We start from the raw sequence: 12,785 nt of genomic DNA, 5'->3' as shown, positions 1-12,785 counted from the left end.
TTAACTTCTTGAAACTCTGTTTCATCAGATGCAAAATGAGTCAGAGAGCTTTCTCTTGGGGAACAAAAGGCTATAATCAATGTTGGAGGGGCCTGGCATATAACAAGCACTTGATATGGTTGCCCCCAGCCCCACGAGGGTGGCACCATAAGCCTGAAATCTCTGCCTGTCCCCACATGGTTTCTGCGCTCTCTGACAGGCCACAATTCTGGCTCGATATCCAGGATCAGGGGCATTCCAGCATCACAACACACAAAGCTTTTGGCTTAAGTCCAAGCCTTTTCAGTGGACAGTCATCTCTAAAAGCATAAGGCTGCCAGGAAAATCTGACTTGTTTTCTAAAAAATCACTTCACAGCCACATGTATTTTGGCAGGTGAGAAACCCCAGCCCCAAGCCAGGGCCCACATTTGCCAACTGCTAAAGTGCTTCAGTTAGAAAAGTTGGGTACTTGTTTGGCTTGCAAAGATAACACTAATGGTGCCAAAAGAAAAATGGTAGTACAACAAATAAAAGTCATAAAGGCATTCATACAACAAAGCGGCTTCAGAGCACTGGGCAAGTGAGAACTCTTGCCACAGACGCCAATACTCACCAATGGCTCTGCGGAAGTTCTCCATCAGCACCTCCGTCTTCTTGATCTCCGTGGAGTAAACTTCACTTCCCACCATCGGGCAGAAAGGGACCTTACTACCCAGCTCCTGAGCAATAGCCAGAGCTAGAGCTGTCTACAGAAAAAGTGGAAATGCACTTGTTTTACATTCTTGAAAATAGAATAATTCAGAAACATATGCTATTAAAAAATATGAACCAGGAAAAACTGAAAATCTAGTCCTAATTGTAACATCACTTGATGTGTTTCACACAATAAATGCTGAAAGACTTCTGTGGACAGGCAATTTATAACCCAAATGGCATCTTTAATCATCCCTGTAATTACAACAGTTAACACTCACTGACACTTATAGCGTGGCCCCAACTCTAAGTACTTCACGTGACCCTCTACTCACCCTACGAAGTAGACACTAAGCTCTCCCCACTTTACAAATGAGGAAACGGAGGCATGGGAGAGATTAAATAACACATCCTGGGAACCATAATCTAGAAAATGGCAGACTGGGAACTTGAAGTCTGGCAGTAGGTTCTAGAGATTATGTTCCCGTCGTAATCCGTAGTCTTCTAAAACACCTTCCTCAGTATCAAAACAGGGCCCTGTCCTAATTGCTCCGAACACTACTCCAGGGTGGTTTTTATAGGCACAGGACACCAATCTCCAGCCCATCAGAAAACCACTAATCAAAGAATGAATCACATGGCATTCACTTTGTATTAAGTGGTCCACACACGGTGAAGGATGACATGGGAGCTAAGTTCTAAAGTTATGAGCTGGTCCTAGGTTACACTTGAACATGCCCTTGTAAACTACAAACTGATTTTTAGTCAGAGAGCTACAGTTGGCAGATGCTAAACACAAGCAGACTTAAGAGTTCCATGGTCATGTATCGAGTATGAAAATCCAAATTGTTAGAGCTCGTTCAGGACAGGGAAATGCCACAGTGTCTGAATGCCTATTTTCATCTTTGCTCAACTTTGTGTTCTGTGTCTCTCTCTGCCAAATAAATAGATTAATAATCTTTAAAAAAAAAAAAAAAGGAAAGGAAAAAAAAGCATTAGCAGGCAGGGCAAAAACTGGGTTGTAGTCCTCATTCTGCAACTAATTTTCATGATGACCCTGGGTACATGGCAAATCTCTGGTGCTCTGATTTCCCCACCTGCCAAATCGAAGTCCTAGCTTAAGTCATGTAAGTCCCCAATCAGTTGCCCACAGCCTGGTTCTGTTTCACCCTGCTGAGTCTCATACGTGTTTTTAAACTCAATTTGTTGCCCGGTTTTTAATGTTGGGAAATTTCACATAAAAATCCAGGTATTTGCTTCTTTTGAGGAATGAGGTCTGGCCACAGTGAGCACTCATTACCATGTCGTGGCACCTGGTGTGGGCCTCTGGAACAGCTGCCACCTTGGGTGAGGGCAGGCGACTCTGGCCTCTCTCGTGCTTGTACTCAGGCACTTCCCTCACCCCCATGACCTGAAGGGGCATCTGAGTTTGTGCCCTTGAGGCCGACACCTCTAAAACTGTTATTCTCTGGGATTCTAAAAGCAAAGAGAAAGCCTCTGGAGCGTGACAGGGTACAGTGTGAGAAGCAGACTCTAGTACCACATCTACCTTCTATCCAAACCCACCACCTTCTCAGCTGCTCCTCTCTCACCCAGGTTATCTCCACAGGCCCTGCCTCCACACCTTCAACTGTGAACTTCGAAGACAGAAACTATATCTAGTTCAATGGCATCCCCCCCATCCTCCACCTAATACAGAAGAGATGATCAGTATCCTCCCACTAAAGTAAGACAACTACTTGGTCAAGAAGTGCTTCAGATGGGGCGCCTGGGTGGCTCAGTGGGTTAAGCTGCTGCCTTCGGCTCAGGTCATGATCTCAGGGTCCTGGGATCGAGTCCCACATCGGGCTCTCTGCTCAGCAGGGGGCCTGCTTCCCCCTCTCTCTGCCTGCCTCTCCATCTACTTGTGATCTCTGTCAAATAAATAAATAATCTTAAAAAAAAAAAAAAAAGAAGTGCTTCAGGTGTGTCTAGTTTCTTCCATTTAATGGTTCCCAGAAGGTAGGTATACAATATAGCTACTACACCCACATCTGTGCTAGATGGTGCTTGATCACATGCATGAGGTCTCACTGAATCCTCCCAACTAGCCTATGAACTTGATGATCTAGTATTTGATATTGTATTTGATATCTGATATTGTATTTGATAGATTTAGAAAATGAAACACACAAACAACTCTCCCAAGGTCAGTTACCAAACAGCAAAGCCAAGATGCAAACCCCACGCCCCAAGACACAATTTCTTTGTGAGCACCCCTACGTAAGTGGCAAGTGGCACACAAAAAAGAGCCTGTTGCCAAAAGAAGTCTGAAGAAACCTATTTTCAATCTGATCTGAACTTCTCCTTTCTCCAGGGCCCAAATATAAAGCCCCATTATTAATAACGTGAGGTCCTCAAGAGTGGATTTTCCATACGAACCATATATTTGCAGCTCTAGAACAAGCACATTTCTGCCTGCCACTTAGTTAAGCTGCCTGAACCATGGGTCCCATAGTGCACTGTAAAGTAGGAGAGTTACCACACACCTTCATACACATGGAAAGGGACTATAGTGCTGAGAACTTCTCTTATTTCCTAGAAGGAAAATGCTACAATATTACAAAAGGAACAAAGGGATTGGGAGGGAGACAAACCATAAGTGACTCTTAATCTCACAAAACAAACTGAGGGTTGCTGGGGGGAGGGGGGCTGGGAGAAGGAGGGTGGGGTTATGGACATTGGAGAGGGTATGTGCTATGGTGAGTGCTGTGAAGTGTGTAAACCTGGCGATTCACAGACCTGAACCCCTGGGGATAAAAATATATTATGTATTTACAAAAAATAAATAAAAAATGAGAAAAAAAAGGAACAAAGGGGGCACCTGGGAACTCAGTTAAGCCTCAAACTCTTGATTTTGGCTCAGGTCATGATCTCAGGGTCATGAGATCAAGCCCAAAATCTGCTTGTCCCTTTCCCTCTGCCCCTCCCCAGTGCTTGCACTAACACATGTGCTCTTGCTCTTTCTCTCTCTCAAATAAATAAATGAAAGGAATGAAGAATTTATGCTACCAGGAATATGACACATCAGAAAGAGTCACGGAAAATCCTTCCTGTTACAAAACACCGAGAAATAAAGAAATAATAATAAAAAATCCAGAGTAGTAAACTACTGTCACCTGGAAAGTTCAGAAGGTTTGACAGACAGGAGAAGCTTCAGCAAGATATAGTGGTAAGAGAAATCCTGAATAAAACGGAGGCCCGAAGGACCATGCATGACTAGAGAAGTGGAGCCGTAACAAAAAATACCCTGACGTACAAGGTATAAACTTATCTGTCCTGCCATGGCTCTGGGTGAGAAGTAAAGTCTCCACAGCATGCCTTCTTTCTTTCTTTCTGTTTTTTTTTTTTAAGATTTTATTTATTTATTTGACAGACAGAGATCACAAGTAGGCAGAGAGGCAGGCAGAGAGAAAGGTGGAGGCAGGCTCCACGCTGAGCAGAGAGCCCGATGCAGGGCTCAATCCCAGGACCCTGGGATCATGACCTGAGCTGAAGGCAGAGGCTTAACCCACTGAGCCACCCAGGCGCCCCCACAGCATGCTTTCAAACCACCTTCAGATTACTCTTTACATGGCTGACCAAAAACCCATGCCACAAAATTCACTGCAAGTGCCCTGGGTAGGGCAGTCGGGCCCCTTACAAGCACTCTCAGAAGAAGCCTCGCAGACTTGATCAGCCAAACATGAGCTCATAAGCAAGCAGACAGAGAGTACAGAAAAAAATGAAGACACTGAGTCATGAACAAGGAACAAGAGGTTATCAAAAACAGCCAGATTTGGGCGCCTGGGTGGCTCAGTTGGTTGAGCGACTGCTCAGGTCATGATCCCGGACTTCCAGGATCAAGTCCCACATTGGGCTCCCAGCTCTTTGGGGAGTCTGCTTCTCCCTCTGACCTTCTACTCTCTCATGCTCTCTCTCACTCATTCTCTCTCAAATAAAATAAATAAAATTTAAAAAAAAAAAAGCCAGATTTTTTTTTTTAAATCCCTATTTTACAGGAAAAAAAATTTCAAACTTAAGAGAGGGATGTTCCTTTTTTACCAAAAACAAAACCAAAAGCAAGCTAATACATGTGGAACGACAGATTTGGAAAATCACCGTTTAGCAACCAGCTATGTGGTAACTAATATAGCAATAACCATGAGGCAGGGCTACACCCTTACAGTGAAAGGATATTCACAACATCTCAGTGTGTCACTTCTGATTACTAACTAATTACAAAGGGAACCATGACCTTCACAGCAGAACTTGGCCTCTGGCCCGCCTGTCCTATCAGCTCCTGCTGGGATGCAGTGGGATACAACATCACCAGTGCAGGGTTCCATTAAGTGTTTAAAGTTTCCTACTGATGAAACAATCAGACAATCACTGTAGACCAGCTGTAGGACCTTCTTACAAAAGAACTGTCCTGGACTCTTCAAAACTGCCGATGTCAAAAAAGAAAACAAAATGAAGAAAGGCCAGGAAGGGTAACTGCTTAGTTAAAAAGAGACTAAAGACACAATTATATTCTGAATTTAAAAATATAAAAAATGAAACAACCCCAACCTGGAATGACTTGGGAGAAATTTTAATATACACTAGGCATCAGCTAATAATGTTAGCAACATTAAATTTTCTTAGGCGGACACTAGTACTTTGGTGTCATAGGAGAATGTCTTTGCACTGACTTTCACATGGTTCAGAAATAGCAAAAATGCAAATGTTACAAAATATTTACAATTACTTATTTACATGTGGGGTATAAAAGGGATCATCATCCCATTCTTCCAACTCTGTTTAGGTTTCAAATTTTTCAAAATGAAAAAAAGAAGAATATTCAATGGGATGAATTAAACAGCAGCTTAGTTATAGCCTACAAAACAATTAGACTAGAACAAAGGTCTAAAGAAATTGCTCAGAATGCAGCAGAGCCAGAAAGAGAGAAAATATGAAAAAAAGGCTGAAAGACAAAGAAGACAAAATAAGGCGCTCTGGCCCAGGGTTTCCCAATATTGGCACCACTGGAGCTTTGTGCTGGATAATTCCTTCCTGTAAGGTCCGTCCTGCACACTGCACAGTGTTTGGCAGCACTTGTGGCCTCCACCCATGAGATGCCAACTGCAGTCCCTGCCTAACCAGCTTCTGACAACCAATACTCTCTTTAGACCTGGCCAATGTCCCTTACAGGGGCAAAACTGCCTTGGGTTGAGAACCTCTGTAATCAGACATCATCTGACCAGAGTTCCAGAAGAGCTCAAAGAGAAGGAAAGGCAATGTCTAAAAGAGGTGAAACTGTAATAGTACTGCACTCCACAGTGAAGAGGCATCAAGAGACACATCTCATTGTGAGATACCAAACCCAAAAATGTCTCAAAAACAGCCAGAAAGACAAAATCTTCAAAAGTAGACTTTCAGGGCACCTGGCTGGCTCAGTGGGTTAAGCCTCTGCCTTCAGCTCAGGTCATGATCTCAGGGTCCTGGGATTGAGCCCCGCATCAGGCTCTCTGCTTGGCAGGGAGCCTGCTTTCCCCCCTCTCTCTCTGCCTGCCTCTCTGCCTACTTGTGATCTCTGTCTGTCAAATAAATAAATAAAACCTTAAAAAAAAAAAAGTAGACTTTCAAAAGCAAAAAGAAAGCCAACAGGTAGCAGGCATCAAGAGAATACAGAATACAAGAGAAAACAGCTCTCCAAAAAATTATATATCCAACATAAAGATCTTTCAAAACAAGGGCAATAGGGACGCCTGGGTGGTTTAGTCATTGAGCGTCTGCCTTCAGCTCAGGTCATGATCCCGGGATCCTGGGATGGAGCCCCGAATTGGGCTCCCTGCTCAGCAGGAAGCCTGCTTCTCCTTCTCCCACTCCTCCTGCTTGTATTCCCTCTCTCGCTGTCTCTCTCTATCAAATAAATAAATAAAATCTTTAAAAAACAAAACAAAACAAAAAAACAAGGGCAACAAAATACTTAGAAACCTGAGCTGGTCACCAACAAACTTCTAGAAGCAATTTCTAAATGATGTACTTTAAGAAGAAGAATGGAGGGAGAGGGAAGGTCTAAGATATAAGGAACAGTAAGCAAATAAATGGTAAATACATTGAACAACCAGATGTTGCCTGCAGCGAGATCATTAAAGCTCGCATTTACATGGCACTTTTTTTTTTAAACATTTTTTAAAAAAGATTTTATTTATTTATTTGACAGAGAAAGAGACCACAGGTAGGCAGAGAGAGAGAGAGGAAGGGAAGCAGGCTCCCTGTTGATCAGAGAGCCCAATGTGGGGCTCAATCCCAGGACCCTGAGATCATGACCTGAGCCGAAGGCAGAGGCTTTAACCCACTGAGCCACCCAGGCACCCCTTACATGGCACTTTAAAAGCTCCTCACAAATACAGCACTTCCTCCTCTATTATAAGAAACTAGTATAAGATATACCATCAACTCAATTACATGATTTCAAAGTGATAATTCAAGTCATTATCTTACAACTGACCGGTATCACCGCCGTCTGAAATGAGGCGCATGCTCCTTCAGTAAAGGTGAAGATACCTCCCTCGGGTCCCCACGGCAAGTCAACACCAGAGCTGGAATCTAAAGCTTATGTCTTTATAAACACAATCCCAAGCTCCCACATTCCCACAAGTGGCCCTGTTGAGGAAAATGTAGGACTCAGACTGGGGGCTCTGGTCCATTTCATGTACCTGCCCAGTCCTCTCACAGACCCCAACAAGCCTACTGTCTCCTCTGCCTGGAAGTCCGATATCTCCCCTGCAAAGCCAAACTCTCTCCCAACCCTGCAGGGCAAATGTCAAGTCTCGATCCTTCCTGCTTTACCAGGCCTCAGGACCACCTCTGGCTCACATCCAGCTGCATTTAAGACATTAAATACATAATCGTATATTTATTATGATTACATATTAAAAAGTATAGGTCAGTATCTCACAGCTTAGTGGTCAACTGAAGTATTTTGTGCTCTCATGGTTTATTCTCTCTGCCCTGGACACTGGAAGTCCCTTAAAGATAAAAAGCATCTAATTCCTTTCTTCTTTCTTTTTTCACCATTCCTCACAGAACCTTCAAAAAAATGGTCACTGACTGATTTTCTTTCCCCCACAAGTAAGATGTCATCCCCAAGATTTAATGAAGTCCTAGGCCAACAGAAAATTTATTTCCAAGGCAAAGGAGACTAGAAAGAGATAAAGGACAAATTCTAGACACAATGGAGGCCCCTCCAAGGACTTCATCCTCTCTTCTTTGGAGGTCAGCCAGGATAATTTGAATTTTAGGAGCATGGATTTTAGATACTCAATTGTATTACTGCACATTAGATTTTCAAACATACATATAACCAATTTAGCTAAACAAAGACTAGTTAAGACACGAATTCAATTTGGCTTAAACATTAAGATCATTCTCTTGGGTAGATTTGAAAAATGAAAGAAAATGAGTACCTTGCCAGTTCCAGGAGGTCCTGCCAACAAGACAGCTCTTCCAGCCATTTTCTTGCTTTTGATTAATTCTACTATCACACCACATGCCTAGACACCACAATGGAAAGAAATAATAAATCAGTATTAAAATGTTTCACATGGGGATAAAGTCCAGTTTCTGGTCCAAACAATTCACATATATTCAGCCAACACCGAGCGCCACAACACTGCAGGGATTGTTCTAGGTATTGGGAGCGGTGGAGGGTGACAGAAAAGCAAGCCTTGTGGTCTTGGAGCTTGTGGCCTAGTGGAAGGGACACACACAAAAACATGGTAGATCACTACTGCAGGATGCCTGGGTGGCTCAGTGGTTTAAGCCACTGCCTTCAGCTCAGGTCATGATCTCAGGGTCCTGGGATCGGGTCCCGAGTCGGGCTCTCTGCTCAGCAGGGAGCCTGCTTCCTCCTCACTCTCTGCCTGCCTCTGTGCCTACTCATGATCTGTCAAATAAATAAAATCTTAAAAAAAAAAAAAAAGGGCGGGGTGGGGGGTGGTAATGATCTGGGAAGGCCTCTCTGAGGACTCTGTAGTTGATATATGAAGCTCTGGGCAAAGGGGAGGCAGTGTTCCAGACAAAGGAAACAGCAAATTCAAAATGCAGGAATGAGCCTGGCATATCCAAGGGACAGAAAGGTTGCAGTGACCAAAGCATAAGTAAAAGGAGAATGGGAAGATGAGGTTCAACAGGCAGGCAGGGGCCAGGACTCACAACAGGATTTTAGTACTTAACGAAGTTTGGATTTTAATCTACATGTAATAGGAAGTCACTGAAATGGTCTTGGGCTCTGCATCCCATGCTGATTTCTTTTTTAAAGACCTTGATGGTGCTATGTAGAGAATGGTTGGTAGGGGTACTAAAGGGAGCAGTGATTTCTAGCCTGGGAGCCAAGGATAGGACTCCAGGGGCCCACACACATCCCGAGATTGGGAATAAAACTGAAAACAAAACTGTGTACATATGTTCCAGGGAGGAGACTCACAGCTTTCACCAGAGTCCTAAATTAACCCATTAAGGGTTAAGAATCACAGCATACAGTACTAGTTGGCCATCAGTTAATTCCCAGAATGTTGCAAAGCAAATGCTGCACTGAGGTTAAACTGAGAGCACCCTAAGATTAATCAACTGTCTTTCAAATCCTCAAGAGTAAATTACTTGGGGCACCTGGGTGGCTCAGTCGTTAAGTGTCTGCCTTTAGCTCCTGTCTGCCTTTAGGTCCTGGGATGGAGCTCAGCACTGGATTCCCTGCTCAGCAGGAAGCTGCTTCTCCCTTTCCCACTCTCCTGCTTGTGTTCTTTCTCTCTTTCTGTCAAATAAATAAAACCTTTAAAAAAAAATTTTTTAAGTAAATTACATGATGATTTGTTGTTAAACCTTAAGTTCATACTAATTCTGGATACTATTAAGCCATTTACAGCATGTACATACATATACATATAGATATATAAATACATGTGTGTATAAGTGCAAATTCCACAAATGGGTTACTGACTTTTATATATTTTAGAATATTTAACTTTATACAAAGAAGGCTGGGAGTCACACTTACTAAACACATATCCCAGGACTACAAGGTTTCTTACATTGACTTAATAACCTAATATATGACTTAGGGCACGCCAGAGCTCTTCTCTCTGGAGGAGAAGTACCTTGGTCCCACACTTTCACAGCCGTTCCAAAAATGTGGGTTTAAAGAATACATGTGGACGGGCTGTATTCCATTTTGGGCTCAGTTGGAAAAGCACAGTGCCCTGAAGAAAGGCCACAAGCTATTTTTCAGCTGCTGCATTTCTAAGAAGAAATAGGCTACCCACTATGGTCTTTCCCTAGAGCACTGTGATATTATAATCCTCAGCATTCTTGGGGAAGAAAGTTTCCAAAGCATGGATGTGTGCTCTTACTGAAACACTAGGACCTCTTCCATTTACTCTCTCTCAGTTTAAGCACCAAATTCTTTCCAGTGAGATATGTTCAGTGAATTCTAAAATTTAAAAAGAACTGGAAAGGCCTTTAACTAGTCTAACTCTCTTCATTTTTCAGATGAGAAGATATTAAAAACCAGGGAGACTGCTGATATTACAAGAGTCATGCCAGGACCCAGAAGCTGCAGCGGGATGCCTATTAATTCAATAAATAAATAAATACTGAGCCCTGATAATGAGTAAGATTTGGTGTATATAATAATACTTCATCAACTCTCTTGTCAGGAAGCTCATATTCATAAGGAGGCGTAAAGCGTCATCTCAGACGTTAAGAGCACGGATACTAGAGGGGGCCTGGGTGGCTCAGTCAGTTAAGCATCTGCTCTCTGCTCAGGTCATGATCCTGGGGTCCTGGGATGGAGTCCTGCATCAGGCTCCCTACTTAGCAGGGTGTCTGCTTCTCCCTTGCCCTCTGCTCTGCTCCCCTACTCATGATTTCGCTAATAAATAAGTAAAATCTTAAAAAAAAAAAAAAAAAAGAGAGAGAGAGAGAGAGAGAAAGAAAAAAAAGAGCATAGATTTTGGAATCAGACAGGCTTGGTTTTAAATTCTGTCTCTACCACTACCCTCTGAATGACCTGAATGATCTACCTACCTAACCTGTGTGAATCAAATCTCCTCCTCTGAAAACAGTTTGTAATAGTGGCACACATTAAGGGCTTAAGGGTAAAGTGTACCACTGTCTGCAACTTACTTTGAAATCCAAAAGTAGATTGATGGATAAATGAACAGATGGAGGATAAACCTACAGAGTAAAATGTTCATTGTAGTATTTACGCCCATTGGTATTCACTATACAAGTCTTTTTCTTTCTTAACATCTGAAAGGAGGCAGAGTCAAGTAGGCCACAGTTATCAGGGTGGAGGTGAAAACTGAACAACGGAAATAAAGCTGCCTGGTATATAGCAAACATTCAGCCAGTGTTAACTATTTTCAGTAACATGTCCTCAGTAAGCAGAAGCTGGCAAAGAGAAGTTTCAAAGTCCCCCTGACCCAGTCAATGTTTCCATTTTTTTAAAGATGATGCTCAAAATAGAAACCAGAGGCTTTTCTTTGACCCTTTCTTCTAGCCAAATGGCTATAGTCTTAAGCTGGTGTTAAGTGCAGATGTCTGTAGCTACTAAACCGCGGCAAGGCCAAGGGGCATGGATCTCACCTTAGAGCACAGAAGGCTAAAATGTGGCTGTAATATCATAGGGAGAGCACTGATTTGAGAGCCAGCAATACCTGTGGATACAAATCCCAGCGCCATCATTACTAAACTGAGTGGCAAATGGGTAGGTGCAGTGACCTCAAGTGGGAACCCTCAATTTTTTCATCTGCAATAAAATAATACAAAGAGTTTGAATGGTTTCATGGTTATAATGTAGGCAAAATGACTTGGCATCATGGCCACTTAAGACAAGTGGATTTGATTGGAACGGTCCAAAAGGACGCTGCAGCATGGTTGAAGCAGACTGCTCCTCTCCCTAATTCTCATTTCCCTCCTTCTGCCCCCAAGCCCTGTGAACCAAAGTGAGATTTCTAAGGTTGATCACTTCCCTACTTTAAAATCCCCATGGCTTCCCGCTGCAAAAGAAATCCAAATTCCTTACATTGTCCGACAAGGTCCTGCGGGAACTGACTTCCACCAAAATGTAATAATTATTTTATTTACCGGCTAAACGTTTGTCGTCTCAAACCACACTAAAATGTAAGCTCCAAGAGAGCAAGGACCGTAACTAACTTCTTCCCAGCTTATCGCTGCGTCACGAGGAGAGCAAGGCGCAGAGGACGGGACTCAACAGCGATGCTGTCAAGAAGGTGAACCGCCCGCGCGGGGTCATCACCGGTACTCCTGGGACTCCCCCTCTCCCGATCCCAGCGCGGACCTCCCTCGCCGTCCTCCGCCCCATAATCCATTCTCACCGCCCTCAGGAAAGGTCGGCGGGACATCCAAGCGCGCGCCCCGCCCTGAGCCCCCACTTCAGCGGCCTCTCAACTCCCGGGCCCGCCACACCTCTCGCGCGTTCTCCTGGCCCACGAGCCCCGAGGCCGCTTGCTTGGCCAGGCCGCTCTCGTCCAGCCCCAGCCCCTTTACGTGGCTGTGGGAGGCGATGCGCTGCGTCTTCGTGGTGCTCTTCACCTCCTCAATCTTCATCTTGCAGACGCCGGGAGCCAAAACCAGCGTGGAATACCGCGAGCAAGCACCACACGCCCCGCACCTGGGTTACCATGCGGCTGTTACTAGGGCGGTTTGTCAAGGCCCGCCTTACTCGGCTATCCATTGGCGAGAGCGGGAACGCCTCCGCTCTCCATTGGCTCTTGGCTGTGCCCATCGAGGCTGCCGGTAGGGCTCCGCCCACCCACTTCCGGCTGTGTCTCGGGGTTGGCTTCCCCCGCAGCCAGCACTTCCTACTCTGGTCCTAAGGTGAGAAGAGAAGGGATCTTATTCGGGCTTTGATAGTGCGGCAGTGAAGTGGGGTCCTGGAGTCGGGTCCCTAATCCCGCCATCCTGTCATCGCATTTGAACGTCATACCCTTCAGCTCAAGTTATTACCTCCGATTTGGAGATGAAGAAAACAAGTTTAGAGCTTAAGTTTTGACTTTTGCTTCCTTAACAGTTTTCTGACTCCTATGC

The 12,785-nt window shown here is 44.1% G+C and overlaps 1 protein-coding gene across 1 annotated transcript in view; it reads right to left on the bottom strand.

Moving 5' to 3' along the window:
• RUVBL1 (RuvB like AAA ATPase 1) overlaps window positions 1-12,401 on the bottom strand; it is a 43,991-nt gene extending 31,590 nt beyond the window's left edge. The window contains exons 1-3 of the mRNA XM_004738636.3: window positions 12,165-12,401; window positions 8,147-8,233; window positions 595-727 (exon numbers count right to left, since the gene is read on the bottom strand). Coding sequence (XP_004738693.1) covers window positions 595-727; window positions 8,147-8,233; window positions 12,165-12,305 — 361 coding nt within the window. The 5' untranslated portion in view covers window positions 12,306-12,401. The remainder of the gene's footprint in view (window positions 1-594; window positions 728-8,146; window positions 8,234-12,164) is intronic.
• Between the last annotated feature and the right edge of the window lie 384 nt (window positions 12,402-12,785).

The sequence above is a fragment of the Mustela putorius genome, unplaced genomic scaffold (genome assembly GCF_011764305.1).
Source record: "Mustela putorius furo isolate JIRA1106 unplaced genomic scaffold, ASM1176430v1.1 tig00003850_pilon_pilon_pilon, whole genome shotgun sequence".
In the NCBI taxonomy this organism is placed as follows: domain Eukaryota; kingdom Metazoa; phylum Chordata; class Mammalia; order Carnivora; family Mustelidae; genus Mustela; species Mustela putorius.
The sequence above is the reverse complement of the archived record's forward strand: the minus strand, read 5'-3'. Positions and strand labels throughout refer to the sequence as shown.